The following is a 14793-nucleotide window of genomic DNA, read 5'->3' as shown; positions in this document are numbered from 1 at the left end:
TAAGCATTCAATTTTCTACTTGTTGTATCCTTTTAATAGAAATATTCACTTCTTTTTAATTCAGTAAAGTTTTCTTGAATGTATAATTTCAAACATTTATTCTCTTCTTTAAAAAACTTTTTTTTAAATTAAAAAAAAATTTTAATGTTTTATTATTTGTTTTTGAGAGAGAGAGAAAGACAGAGTGTGAGCAGGGTAGGGGCAAAGAGAGAGGGAGACACAGAATCCAAAGCAGCTCCCAGGCTCTGAGCTGTCAGCACAGACCCTGACACGGGGCCCGAACTCACAAGCTGCGAGATCATGACCTGAGCTGAAGTCGGACACCCAACCGACTGAGCCACCCAGGTGCCCCTAAAAAATTTTTTAAAGAAAGTCTAATTTGTATATGTTAGGCATATATACTTGCCTGTCTTCCATTGCTAATATTTTCTCTCTAATCTCTTAAAATTCTGTTTCATTTTATTTTTCCTATTATATTTTCTATGTCTTCTATTGAATTTTCTGCACTGTCTGTGTCTTTGGGTTCAATTTAAAAACTGTTTGCTTTCTTCTTCTTTCCTGGGTTCTGCTATTTCAAAATCAATCTCTTTGGGTTGTGAAGCCATTTTCCCTTACAGTTCTTACACCTGTATTTAGTGGTCTTTCAAAGAAATGGATGCATGGATTGTTAAAAACATTAATATCAAGTTTTCAGCTGATTTATGCCAATATTGTGTGTGTGTGTGTGTGTGTGTGTGTGTGTGTGTGTGAGAGAGAGAGAGAGAGAGAGAGAGAGAGAGAGAGAGAGAGAGAGAGAGAGAAACTTTTATCTGTTGCTAAGTTTGCTGTTTGTTTCCATCTCTTCTTATCAATATCTTTGTATGAATGCCAGGCCATACTTTTTTCCTACTTATTACAGGATGAATTGGAATTTGCTGGACAAGCTATTTGGCTGAACCAGAAAGCTTGGGAGTGCAGGGGGGATGGAAGCACAGGTTATCTTCATGGCCTTTAAAACCAAAAGACTGTCACATTATCTGAGGCTATCAAGACAGATTCCTTTATCCAAATACTACTTCCCTAAACTAAACCACATCAAGGATGACTTCTATTTTTTAGCATGTTCCCTGAATTCCCATGAGGCTTGTCAAAAATAAAAGATGATGTTTTTATACCACAAAAAGAAGCCCTGACCAACTTTTGGTCATATTCTAAGTTCTGCCACCACTGAGAATTCTCAACATTCCATGTTTTTACTCTTCTCCTCTTCTGTGCAGATCTGAAGCTGAGTAAGCAAGGCTTTGACTATGTTATGTTGTCTAGGTCTTGTATCAGTCATCTTAGTTTTGCTTAATGTGAGGTGGAGTTGTGTGGGTGTAAGTGTGTGTATGTTTTATTTTCCTTGTTGGCTTTTGTGCGTTTTCTTGGGAGGTCAGATATTGACTTATCTTTAATCATACCTAAATAGTCTATATTCCTTAGGAACATATAAGTGAGAGACTTTCTATAATACTAAGAAACCAGTATCTTAGTAAATACTGATAACTTGGCCTACATAGGTATATAAAGTATACCTACAGGGCAAGAATGTGCTGGTCAGAAGATAAAAGCATGCGTAATCCCACTGGTGGTTTTGTTTCTCACTGAATTAATAAATTGGCATTCGGGGCACCTGAGTGGCTAAGTTAGTTGAGCATCAGACTGTTGATATCAGCTCAGGTCATGATCTCACAGTTTGTGAAATCAGGCCCTGAATTGGGCTCTGCACTGACAGTGTGGAGGCTGCTTAGGATTCCCTCTCTCCTCTTTTGATCCTTCCCCCGTTTGCAAGCATTCTCTCTCTCTCAATAAATAAATAAACATTAAAACACTGGCATTCTGACTTCATATATTAGTCTGTTTGGTTAATGTGAATTTATTTGGAGTTTATCCCTTATGTAAATGAATTTACCTCTGTTCATTTACTGGACCTAAAATGCCAAGATTTACAACTGGACGTACTATGAAATAGCAAGGAAAGCTCTACATGCTACTTTGACCAAGTAAAAAAATAAAATAAAATAAATAAATTAGGTTTTGTTACAAAAATAAATTCCATCATTGTTTCCTTCTTTACCTTGTTGTTTATGAACATTAACCAGTATGCTATATATCCTTCAGGGTATTTAAGCTTTTTAAATTCCACTGAGGTTTTACTGGAGAAGTGGTTATGCTGATGTACACTAGAGTCTTACACGTTTAAATATGGCATGACCTCAAATTTTCCATTACCACCTTCTTCCCCTAGGAACTCAGTCAGGTCACGTCCATGATACTTCACTATCTAGAAACACATTACATTTCAAACTTGTATTTTTTCCATTTATTTTAAACACCAATAAAGACTATTAAAAATGTATCTTAAATCTTGATATTAACAAATATAATTTCAAAAGTCAGAAAAAATTGGGATGACCAATTTTTTTTGGCAATGCTACTATCATTGCATATAGTTTTTACGATCCTTTGGGATCCCTGAGTTAGTAAAGGTATGTATTTGGTTTGAGGACAGATTAAAAAAAATAATAAACACATGGCAATTAATCCAAATAATGATGAAATACTCAAAGGAATTGGAAGATAAAACTACTATATCCTATTGAAAACACTTTGACCTGGATAGTAAATTTGGTTCAGACTAAACAAACACTAGATTAATAAAAGAGACCAAAACATAAAAAAGTTAAGCTTGGAAAGTTAAACAGTAAGAGGAAGAATTCTAAAAACTGAAATAAACAATAAACACAGCAAGAATTTTACTACCTTCAGGCCGATATTGTGCAACAATCGTGACAGCTTGGCCAGCATTTTTCAAAGCGGCTGCTGCCTGCTCATGGCTGGCAGTTCTGAGGTCAACACTGTTTACCTGTAAATCAAATTGAATTTTAAATTTGAAAGAAATTATGCATACTGATTAGAAACCACAATAGCCTGTTCTTTGAGTAGGCACAGTTAAAAAAAATAATTTGCAATTACTCATTAAAGTATTTTCTTGTTCCGAGTTACTAAAATACATCATATATTTCAACAGAATGTTACTATCAATGAAAACAATTTTACTCACTAAAAATACTCTGCTTAACGTCAAGTGAGCAAAACCAAAATTTTCCCCAAGTTTTCTGGGAAGTTGTTCACCAATCCTTTGGGAAACATACCTTAATTTGATAACCTGAAATATCAACAAGTGTCATTATTTTGTATGGTTCATTTCACTAGTAACTCAAGCGATGAGAGGGACGTTCATTTATCAACAAGTGTCATTATTTTGTATGGTTCATTTCACTAGTAACTCAAGCGATGAGAGGGACGTTCATTTCAACTCCTGCCATATTTTTACTCCTGTTACTCATTTCAGTTCCAATTTTCTTCCCTCCTTCCCCAAACTAAGCCTCTGTTCTTTTGGAGTAACAGAAAGGCAATTGTTTAAAAGTGTTAAAATTGCTCAGATTTCAAGGGCTGACATTTAAAGAGAGAAAACGTTATCAAATGAACAAGGCATTTGTTTGAACAATGTTTTGTACGCAGGGCCCTTCCCTGGCCAAAATAATTACTGAGGTGATCAATTCCACTCCAGAATAAGCAACTTAATTCTTATTTCTGAAAGGCTGCTGATACCTAGTATATGCTGCAAGCACACTATCTTAAGAGCCTATACCTTTCCCACTATAAGCAAAAATTAAATGGACATTCAGGGAAGCATTATATTTAAATGACAATAGCTTTAAATACTTAAGTTGTCTCCCCACCCCACCAAGAACCAGCAATAAACAGACTATAGTAATGCTTGAAACCTTGATCAAATATTTCTGGAAAGGAAGAAGAACTGTCATGCAATTTTTATATGAAAGCCTGTTTTGTTGACATCAAATCTCAAACCTGTTAAAGCTCACATACCAATTTTGGAAAAAATGACTATAAGCCCAGAAATTCTTAGGATTATAAAATTTATATAAAAAAACATTTTAACCATGTAAAGACCTGATATTTGATATTATGTATAAAGGATGCCATTATGCAGCTAAGTTAAAACAAACACATATATTTTTATTTTTTATTTTGAGAGAGAGAGAGGGAGTGAGTGAGCATTTGAGTGGGGGAGAGGGGCAGAGGGAGAATTTTAATCAGGTTCCCTGCTCAGTGCAGAGCCTGACACAGGGTTCGATCCCACGACCCAGGGATCATGACCCAAGCTGAAATCAAGAGTTGGATAGACAACCAACTGAGCTACCCACTTTTTTTTTTAAGTTGTAATTTAAATTCCACTTAGCATACAGTGTAATATTAGTTTTAGTTGTACAATTTAGTGATTCAACACTTACATACAACACCTGGTGCTCATTACAAGGGCACTCCTTAATCCCCATCACCTATTTAACCCATTCCCCCAGCCACCTCCCCTCTTGGTAACCAGAGAGTTCTCCATAGTTACTGTTTCATGGTTTGCCTCTCTCTTTCCCTTAGCTCATTTGTTTCTTAAATTCCACAAATGAGACAAATGATATTTTTCTTTCTCAGACTTATTTCATTTAGCATAATACTCTCCAGCTCCATATAGAGCTATGTTGTTGCAATGGCAAGATTTCATTCATTTTTTATGGCTGAGTAATATTCTTGTGTGTGTGTGTGTGTGTGTGTGTGTGTGTGTGTACACACACTACATCTTCTTTATCCATTCATCAGTTGATGGACATTTGGACTGTTTCCATATTTGGCTACTGTAGATAATGCTGCTATAAACACTGGGATGCATATATTCCTTTGAATTAGTATTTTTGTATTCTTTGGGAAAATACCTAGTAGTTCCTGAATGAAAATGAAGATCCAAAAAAATCTGAATCTAAAAAAATGTAACATAATGTGGTTTTATTAGAGATTATCTCTAGCTAAAGACTATTAAAAAGTCTACAATATATAAGTAGTTCTGCTTTTTTTAAAAAAAATGTTTTTTTGAGAGAGAGAGAGCACGAACAGGGGAGTGGCAGAGAGAGAGGGACCAAGCAGTCTCCACACTGTCAGCCCAGAGCCTGATGTGGGGCTTGATCTCATGAACAGTGAGATCACGACATGAGCCGAAATCAAGAGTCTGGCACTTAATAAACTGAGCCAATCAGGCACCCCTAAATAGACCTAGTCTGAGCATAAAGTATAACTAACTCCTAATTCCCTAAAAAATAAACTAGGGAAGAAATTTAAAGGAAGAGAAATTTTCATAGATAGTTGTAGAAAAGGTAATTCTTAATGAATTATTCCTGAGCAGCAAATCTTTCTGTTACAGAAGAGATCTGAAGACAACTTATACAGATTCAAAAGAGAATAATTTGTTAACAAGACTACAAATTAAAAACTTTCCAAAATCTACTGAACATTTTAACAGAAAATACAGTATCAAGGATATTTTAAAAGAAATCCTTGCACTGAGAGACATATTTATGTAAATAGCCTTAAGTCACTTTTTTATACATATAATTTACATAAAATTCACTTTCAACATGTACAATTGAGTGGTTCTCAGAACATTCAAAAGGATGTGCAATTATCACCATGATCTAATTCCACACATTTTCATTACCTCAAAAAGAAACCCACTACCCATTATAAGCCATTCTCCTCTTCCCTCAGCTCCTGGCAACTACTAACCTACTTTCTGACTCCATGGATATGTCTGTTTTCTACATTTTAAATAAATGGGATACTGATACTATGATATGTAGCCATTGTGTCAGCTTCTTTCACTTAGCATGTTTTCATGGTTCATCCGTGTAGCATGTATCAGTGCTCCATTACTTATTATGGCTGAACAATACTCTATCTGTATTATTCTACATTCTACATTTTATCTACATTGTTAATTTTATTCCTCAGTATTTTACTCTTTTAAATATTGTCATGTGTGAAATTGTTTTCTTAGTTCCACTTTCAGGTTGTTTAATGCTGGTATACAGAAACATTGCTGTCTCTTGTACGGTGATTTGCTCTCCTGCAAAATTGCTGAACTTGTTTATTAGTTCTAGTAGCTTTTTTGTTGTGGCTGGATTTTCTAAGACTGTCTATATATAAGAGATCATGGCATCTTCAAATAGAGATAGTTTTCCTTTAAATCTGGATGCCTCTTTTTTTTTTTTTTTTTTCCTTGTAACTGCCCTGTCTAGAAACTCCAGTACAGCACTGAAAATGAGCAGAAGCGGACACACTTGTCTTGTGATCTTAGAGGGAAAGCTTTCATTTTTTAGCATTTAGTATGATGTAAGCTATTGGTTCTTCATAGAGACCCTTTAGCAGGTTGAGAAAGTTCTATTCCTAATTTGTTTAGTGTTTTTATGATGTAAAGGTGTTGGTTTTTGAAAAGTGTTTTCTGTGACTATTGAGATGACTGTATCATTTATGTCCTTTATTAATATAGTGTCTTAGTTTGATTGGTTTTCTTATGTTGAACCAACTATTCATTCCTTAATCCCATAAATTACACTTGATTATGGTGTAAAGTTCCCTTTTTATGCTGGTGTATAATCTTGTTTTATCCTGCTGGATCCAGTTTGCAATTCTGTTAAGGATTTTTTCATCTATATACATAAGGAATATTGGTTTCTTGTTTTTTCTTCCTATGATGTCTTTGTTGGTTTGATAAAAGAACAATCCATGGCTTCATAGAATGAGTTGGGAAGTGCTCTTCATGCCTATTCCATTTTTGGGAAGTTTGTGAATGACTGGTGTTAATTCTTCTTTAAATGTTTGGTAGACCATACCAGTGAAAACCATCTGGTCCTGGGCTTTTACCTTTGTGAAACATTTTGATTATCAATTCAGTCTTCTTAATTGTTACAGGTCTATACAGATTTTCTATTTCTTTTTGAGTCAGTTTCAATAGTTTATGTCTTTCTAGAAATTTATCAACACTTACATACATTATAAAATATACTTTGTCTTCACTAACAATTTTTATCTTTTGTCTGATATTAGTATAGCCACTCTTCAGTGTTTCTTGGTTACTGCTTGCATAGTGTATCTTTTCCAACTTTTTAGTTTTAATGTTTGTTAAAAATAAACCACTGTCTTTGAATCTAAAGTGTGTCTGTTACAGACAGCATATAGTTGGATCCCGTTGTTTAATCTACCCTGTCAATATCTTTTTTTTTTTTTTTTTAATTTTTTTTTTCAACGTTTTTTATTTATTGTTTTTGGGACAGAGAGAGACACAGCATGAACGGGGGAGGGGCAGAGAGAGAGGGAGACACAGAATCGGAAACAGGCTCCAGGCTCCGAGCCATCGGCCCAGAGCCTGACGCGGGGCTCGAACTCATGGACCGCGAGATCGTGACCTGGCTGAAGTCGGACACTTAACCGACTGCGCCACCCAGGCGCCCCTACCCTGTCAATATCTTTTAACTGGAGTGTTTAATTCATTTACATTTAATGTACTTGAAAAAGATTTGTCGTCTATTTTGCTGTATTCTTCATGCCTGATATATTTTTTGTTCCTCTATTCCTCCATTTCCACCTTCTTTTGTTAAACAGATACTTTCTATTGTACCATTTTAATTCCCTTGTTTATTATATATATTTTCAGTTATTAGCCTAGTGGTTTCTCTGGACTATAATTAACCTAATGATCTACTTTAGATTAAATACCAACTTAATTTCAATGGCATATAAAAGCTCTGCTCCTATATAGCTCTGTGGTCTCTACCTGCCTTGTGATAAATTACATCTTTATAAAGTGTGCACCCATCAACACAGATTAAAATTATTGCTTTATTCAGCTGTCTTTTAAATCAGATAGTAAAAAAAAGAGAGTTACAAATAAAAAAATACACTTATATGTTTCTGTTTTGTATTTACCTATATAGTTCCGTTTAATAACACTCTTTATTTCTTCATATGGATTTAGGTTACTCTCCAGTGTCCTTTCATTTTAGTCTGAAGGATTCCCTTTAGTATTTCTTATAGAACAGATCTACTAGAGATGAACTTCCTCAGCTTTTGCTTACTTGGAAATGTCTTGATTTGTTCTTTGCTTCTGAAGGACAATTTTGCTCCTGGATATAGAATCCTTGGTTAATACCATTTTCCTTTCAGAACTTTGAATAGGTCATCCTATTGCTTTCTGGCTTACACTGTGTTTGATAACATATTAGATGCTAATCTTATTGAAGATCTCCTGTATGTAATGAATCATTTTTCTCTAATTTCAAGGTTCAATCTTTGTCTTTTGATAGTTTATGATATGTGCATGGTTTGGATCTCTTCAAGTTTATTCTACTTGTAGTTCATTAAGCTTCTCAGATGTGTACAATGTTTCTCACCACGTTTTAAGGTTTTCAGTCATTATTTACTCAATGTTCTTTCTGCCCCTTCTTATCTTTCTTGTCATTCTGTGACTACATATAAATATACATTATGTATATGTTGTACATTTGATGATATCCCACAGAGGCTCTGTTAATTTTTCTTCATTCTTTTTTCTTTCTGTTCTTCAGTGTGGATAATATCACTAGACATATCTTCAAGTTTGCTATTTTTTTCTTCTGCTAGCTCATATCTGTTGAGTTTGTCTAGAGTATTTTTGAATTTTAGTTACTGTATTTTTTACCTGCAGAATTTCTATTTGGTTCTTTTTTCTTTTATCTATTTATTAAAGTTTTTTTGATGTTTATTTTTGAGAGAGACAGAGCATGAGTGGGGGAGGGGCAGAGAGACAGAGACACAGAATCCAAAGCAGACTCCAGGCTTTGAGTTTGTCAGCATAGAGCCTGATGTGGTGCTCCAACTCATGCAACTGTGAGATCATGACTTGAGCCAAAGTCGGAGGCTTAACCAGTTGAGCCACCCAGGCGACTCAGTTCTTTTTTCTAATAGAAATCTCTTTATTGAATTCTCTTCTTGTTGAGATATTGTTTGTTTATTTTTCCCTTTCATTCTTTAGTTCTTTGAACATATTTAAAATATCTGATTTGAAGTCTTGGTTTAGTAAGTCCAATGTTGGGCTCCCTTAGGGGCAGTTTCTATTGACTGCTTTTTTCCTGTGTACAGGCCTTATTTTCTTGTTTTTCTGCATGTCTCATGTTTTTTTGTGGAAAACTAGACATTTAAAATAATACAATGTGCAACTGTGGAAATCAGATATGTCTTTCTGCCCAGGGCTTGTTATTGTTGCTGATTATAGTCATTTTTGGTGACTTCTGAATTCTATGAAGTTTGTATTTTGTGATGTGTGTGCCAATGAAGTCTCTGCCTTGTTAGCTTAGTGGTCAGTTAATGACTGGAAAGAGATTTCGTTAAATGCCTGGCCTCTTTGCTGAAGGGCTCTGTGTGTATGCTGTGTGATGTTTTCAACACGCAGCTAGGCAACTGATAACTCTGACTTAACTATCACTTCCTGTCTGCCTAGAGCATCACAGTCAGCCAGAGGTGTGAGTTTAGACCTTTCCTGAGTATGTACACAGTCCAGGACCTACATGTGTCTTCCTAGGTTCCAAGGAATATGTCATAGTTTTTCAAAGGCCCTAATAGAGAGCTCATTCCCCACTTTTTCCTTTTAAACTTTTGATTAACTTACTGATTGCCTCAACTATTATCCAATGTCTCAGGCAGCCATAATGTGCCTATAATTGTTTTGACAATTAGCCCAGAGAAAAACGCTTTTGAATCAGGTTAATACAGAGAGCCTTGCAAATGGGGTTTTAAAGAACCACCAAACAGGTCAAATTATGACAATTCTCTGGGAAAGAGGCTCTGAAAGTTCTACCTCCATTCTGCTCTCTAGTGGCTGTGACGCACTGGTTTTCACTGTAAATGTGGACTATTTTTCAAGGTTACTGTGATGCTGGAGAACAGGGGATGGGACTTAGGTAAGTTAAAACCCCCTAAGCTCACTCTTATGAAGGTTCAGTCCTCTGCTTCTTTTATTTTGAATAAACACTTCCTGAATTGCTGCAAGCCTTTGGTTAATTTCCAGAGTTCTGAACAACTTTATTCTGACAATTGTGTCCACTTTTCTCACTGCCTTTATAGAAGAGGGAATTTTTGTTGGAGTCTTTTGGGTCACTTGTGATTCTAAGATTCTAGGAGTCTAGATTTTCAGCAAATATAAATTATATTCTTCACCATACTTGTCATCATTGGAAATAACAGTAATACCTCATTTATACCATATTGAAAAATGGTAAAAACTCACACTTCTATATATGTAATGAATTTTTAAAATATTTTTTTAATGTTTATTTATTTTTGAGAGAGAGAGAGAGAGACAGAGAGAGAGATGGAGCATGAGCAAGGGAGGGCAGAGAGGGAGACACAGAATCTGAAGCAGGCTCCAGGCTCCAGCTGTCAGCACAGAGCTTTGACACGGGGCTCGAACCCAAGAAACATGAGATCATAACTTGAGTCGAAGTTGGTGCTTAACCGATTGAGCCACCCAGGTGTTCCTATATGTAATGAATCTTGATTTCAAAGCTTCTTTCTTCAACAAAATTAAATATATCAAAAAGAATATTTTATAAAACCTATGATTTATTTCCATGCCTTCCCAACTAATTTATTTATATTTTTCTCAATGATGTGGGTTATCATTAAGAACATCAAGGGGTGCCTGGGTGGCTCACTTGGTTAAGTATCCAACTTTAGCTCAGGCCATGATCTCATGGTTTGTGAGTTTGAGCCCTGCGTTGGGATCTGTGCTGACAGTTCAGAGCCTGGAGTCTGCTTCAGATTCTGTCTCTCCCTCTCTCTTCCCCACCCATGCTTGCACTGTCTGTCTCTCTCGAAAATAAATTAAGCAAAACAAAACAAAACAAAACAAAAAAAAAGAAAAGGAACATCAAGAGATGCCTGGTGGCTCAGTAGGTTGAGCATCTGACTTCAGCACAGGTCATGATCTCACACTACTTGTGGGTTTGAGCCCCGCGTTAGGCTCTGTACTGACAGCTCGAAGCCTGGAGCCAGCTTCAGAATTCTGCCTTTGTCTCTCTGCCCCTCCCCTGCTAATGCTCTGTCTCTCTTTCTCTCTTTGAAATATAAAATAAAAAACAAAAAAACAAAACAACATCAGTAAGAGGGATGGTCTTTAGAACAGTAATTCACAAAGTTTGGTCCCAGGAGCAGCAACATCAGTATCTCATGGAAACTTGTTAGGAATACAAAATTTTAGAATCTACCCAAGTCAGGGGCACCTGGGTGGCTCAGTCGGTTGGGCATCTGACTTCGGCTCAAGTCATGATCTCACAGTTTGTGAGTTTGAAGCCTGTATTGGGCTCTGTGATGATAGCTCAGAGCCTGGAACCTGTTTCAGATTCTGTGTTTCCCTCTCTCTCTAACCCTCTCCAGCTCTCACTCTCTCAAAAATAAATAAATAATAAACATTAAAAAAAAAAAAAGATAAAAAAGATTTTAAAAATCTGTTAAAAAAAAAAAAAAGAAGCTACCCAAGTCATACTGAGTTGGAAGCTTTGGGCATGGGGTCTAAGAGTGTTTTGTTTTTGTTTTTTAATATGTTTTTTTAAATGTTTATTTTTGAGAGACAGAGTGAGAGAGAGCACATGCCCCTAAAAATGTTTTTTAACAAGGCTTTAAGGTGATTGTGATTCAAAGTGAAAATTGAAAACAGCTAAACTTTGTCTAATGAGGTATTTAGTTTGTTCCTAACAGGGTTTTTAGTTTTTTTCTCTTGCTCCTGAGGTTCTTCTTATTGCTCTCAGGGTATTTGCCTAGAGAAGCTTAGTAAGCATTAAAATTTTAAGGCTACTGATGCATACAGCCTCAAAAGGCTGTATGTAACTTACACTCACATTAGGGTAACCAAGTGGCCTGCCTAGACTGTCTGGGATTTTCAGTTTTAAAATTGAGACTAAAGGGATTTCCAGACATGGGGCTTTAAGTGCTAGAACTGGAAAAGTTCTGGGACAACCAGGTTATGTTGGTCACTCTAACATACTCCAACATAGTCTAGTCTAACATACTCCAGCAGTGTGTCAGTGACCCATATAAAGTTGTTCCATATGGACAATTCAAAAACATCTATTTTTGCTTTGAATTTTTTACACCTAACTCTAAGCCAACTGAAAATTTATTTTGACACAAGGTGTAAAGTGAGGCTCTAAGCTAATTTTACTCCCCTAAACAACTAGCTAATTTGTCCAATATTTATTTTTAACAAATTCATTCTTTACCACCAATTTGTCCTTATCATACTATAACTTATTTTAAAAAATTTAAGTTCCAGTATAAAAGTAAAAGCAATTGGGGCGCCTGGGTGGCTCAGTTGGTTAAGCATCCGACTTCGGCTCAGGTCACGATCTCACGGTCCGTGAGTTCGAGCCCTGCGTCAGGCTCTAGGCTGATGGCTCAGAGCCTGGAGCCTGCTTCCAATTCTGTGTCTCTCTCTCTCTCTGCCCCTCCCCCGTTCATGCTCTGTCTCTCTCTGTCCCAAAAATAAATAAACGTTAAAAAAAAAAAAAGTAAAAAAAAAAAAAAGTAAAAGCAATAAAATACACAAATTAGAACACTTCAGTTGGAAGAATTTTCAACAACTGTATACACCCATGAAACAATTCCAAACAAGATATATACCCTCCCTTTCCATCATTCAACTCAGAAATTTCCATTGTGCCACTTCAAAATCAGTACAATCACAACTACTTTCTGACTTCTATCAGTAGAAATTATTGTTTGCTCATGATTATCATTTAACTGGATTCATACTGTCTGTGTTTTTGTGGTATGTTTTATTTTACTCAATGTGATGTTTTTTAGTGTTATGTATGTTGTTGTGGGTGTCAGTTTGTTACTTTGTTTAAATGCACTCCAATTTATTTAGCTATTTTGCTATTGATGGACACTTGAGTCATTTCCAGATCTGAATGATTATCAATAAGGCCGTTATAAACATTTCTGTTTAAGTGTTTCTGTAGACATGATTTCTTGGGTAAAATCTGGGTGATCTTGTAGTGGTTGTATAATATGCCCACCAGTAATGAGAGCTATCAGTCCTCCATATCCTCACCAATGTTTGTCCTTTTTTTTTTTTCATCTTTAGCCATTCAACTGGGTGGGATATGGGATATGTTACAACTCCCACTCCTAAAGTTAAAAATCCACACATAACTCTTGACTCTCCAAAATCTTAATAGCCTATTGTTGACTAGAAGCCTTACCATTTGTATGCTATACGTATTATATACTGTATTTTTATAATAAACTATAGAAAATGTTATTAAGAAAATCACAAGGAAAATACATTTACCATACTATACTGTATTTATCAAAAAAATCTATATATAAGTGGACGTGTGCAGTTTAACCCCCATGTTGTTCAAGGATAACCCCTATCTCATTTTAGTTAGGCATAATTTATATTCAATAATCTTTTTAGTTTACAGTTAAAAGAGTTTTGACAACTGCCTATGTTGAGTAGATACTGTCACAATCAGATACAGAAAATTGACATCACTCCCACCCAGATTCTTCCAAATGCCTTTATTCATTGTGGGTTTTGGGTTTTTTTTGTTGTTGCACTGGCCTGATGCCTAACGTTAAGTACCTTTTCATGTGTTTATAGGCCATTCACATATCTTGTGAAATATATGTTTAACTCTTTTGCTCATTTTTAAAACTGGGTTACTCATCTTTCTATTGTTAATTTGTGAGAGATGTTTATGTATTCTGGATACAAGTTCTTTATCAGATATATGTACTAAGAATGGTTTTTCCTTCTCTGTGGCTTGCCAATTTGGCTCTTAATGCACATTTTTTATGGTTAGTATTTTATGTACCGTTGCAAAGATATCCTCCTATACGTTTTCTCTAGGAGGATTATGGTTTGGGCTGTACATTTAGATTTATAATCCATGTAGAATTAATTTTTAGGGCACCTGGAGGGCTCAGTTGGTTAAGTGTTCAACTCTTGATTCTGGCTCAGGTCAAGATCCCACAGCCATAAGATCGAGCCCCATGTTGGGTTCCCTGTTGTTTTGGCTGGGGCGCCTGGGTGGCTTAGTTGGTTAAGTGTCCAACTTCAGCTCAGTCATGATCTCATGGCTTGTGGGTTTGAGCCCCGCATTGGGCTCTGTGCTGACAGCTCAAAGCCTGGAGCCTACTTCAGATTGTGTGTCTCCATCTCTCTGCCTCTCCTCCACTCACGCTCTGTCTCTCTCTTTGTATCTCACTCTCTCTCAAAAATAAATAAACATTAAAAAATTAGTTTTGGCTTAAAGAGCAGATTAGACATAGATGAAGAAAATTTATGAACTAGAAAACAGATCTGACTGAAATTAAGTACAAGAAGACAGAGTTAATAAATATGACACTGGGATTAAAAGACATGCAGGACAGGATGATATCCTCCTCTTACAGGAACTGAAGAAGGAGAGAATCTATATGATGTAGGAAAGGCAAAATTTGAAAAAATACTGGCTAAGATTCCAGAATTGATTAAAGACAGAACGTCTCTGATCCAGGAAGCTCAACAAATCTTAAACAGAAAAAATAATAAGCTAGACATAATCATATTTTAATTAAACTGTAGTACACCAAAAAGTAAGAGACTTTAAAAAAAAAACAATAAGTGAGGGGCGCCTGGGCGGCTCAGTCGGTTAAGTGTCCGACTTTGGCTTAGGTCATGATTTCATGGCTTGTGGGTTTGAGCCCTGCATCGGGCTCTGTGCTGACAGCTCAGAGCCTGGAGCCTGCTTCAGATTCTGTGTTTCCTCCTTTCTCTGCCCCTCTCATGCTCATGCTCTCTCTCTGTCTCTCAATAATAAATACATGTTAAAAAAATTTTTTTTT

General features: G+C 35.9%; 1 protein-coding gene across 29 annotated transcripts in view; it reads right to left on the bottom strand.

Moving 5' to 3' along the window:
- Nucleotides 1-14793, bottom strand: part of DLG1 (discs large MAGUK scaffold protein 1) — a 275368-nt gene that overhangs the window by 65657 nt on the left and 194918 nt on the right. For all 29 annotated transcript variants that reach the window (XM_058730919.1, XM_058730920.1, XM_058730917.1 and 26 more), the window contains one exon: nucleotides 2782-2884. In XM_058730919.1, the coding sequence (XP_058586902.1) occupies nucleotides 2782-2884 (103 nt within the window). The remainder of the gene's footprint in view (nucleotides 1-2781; nucleotides 2885-14793) is intronic.

This window comes from Neofelis nebulosa, chromosome 5, assembly GCF_028018385.1.
Source record: "Neofelis nebulosa isolate mNeoNeb1 chromosome 5, mNeoNeb1.pri, whole genome shotgun sequence".
Taxonomy (NCBI): domain Eukaryota; kingdom Metazoa; phylum Chordata; class Mammalia; order Carnivora; family Felidae; genus Neofelis; species Neofelis nebulosa.
This window is presented reverse-complemented; position numbering and strand designations above follow the sequence as displayed.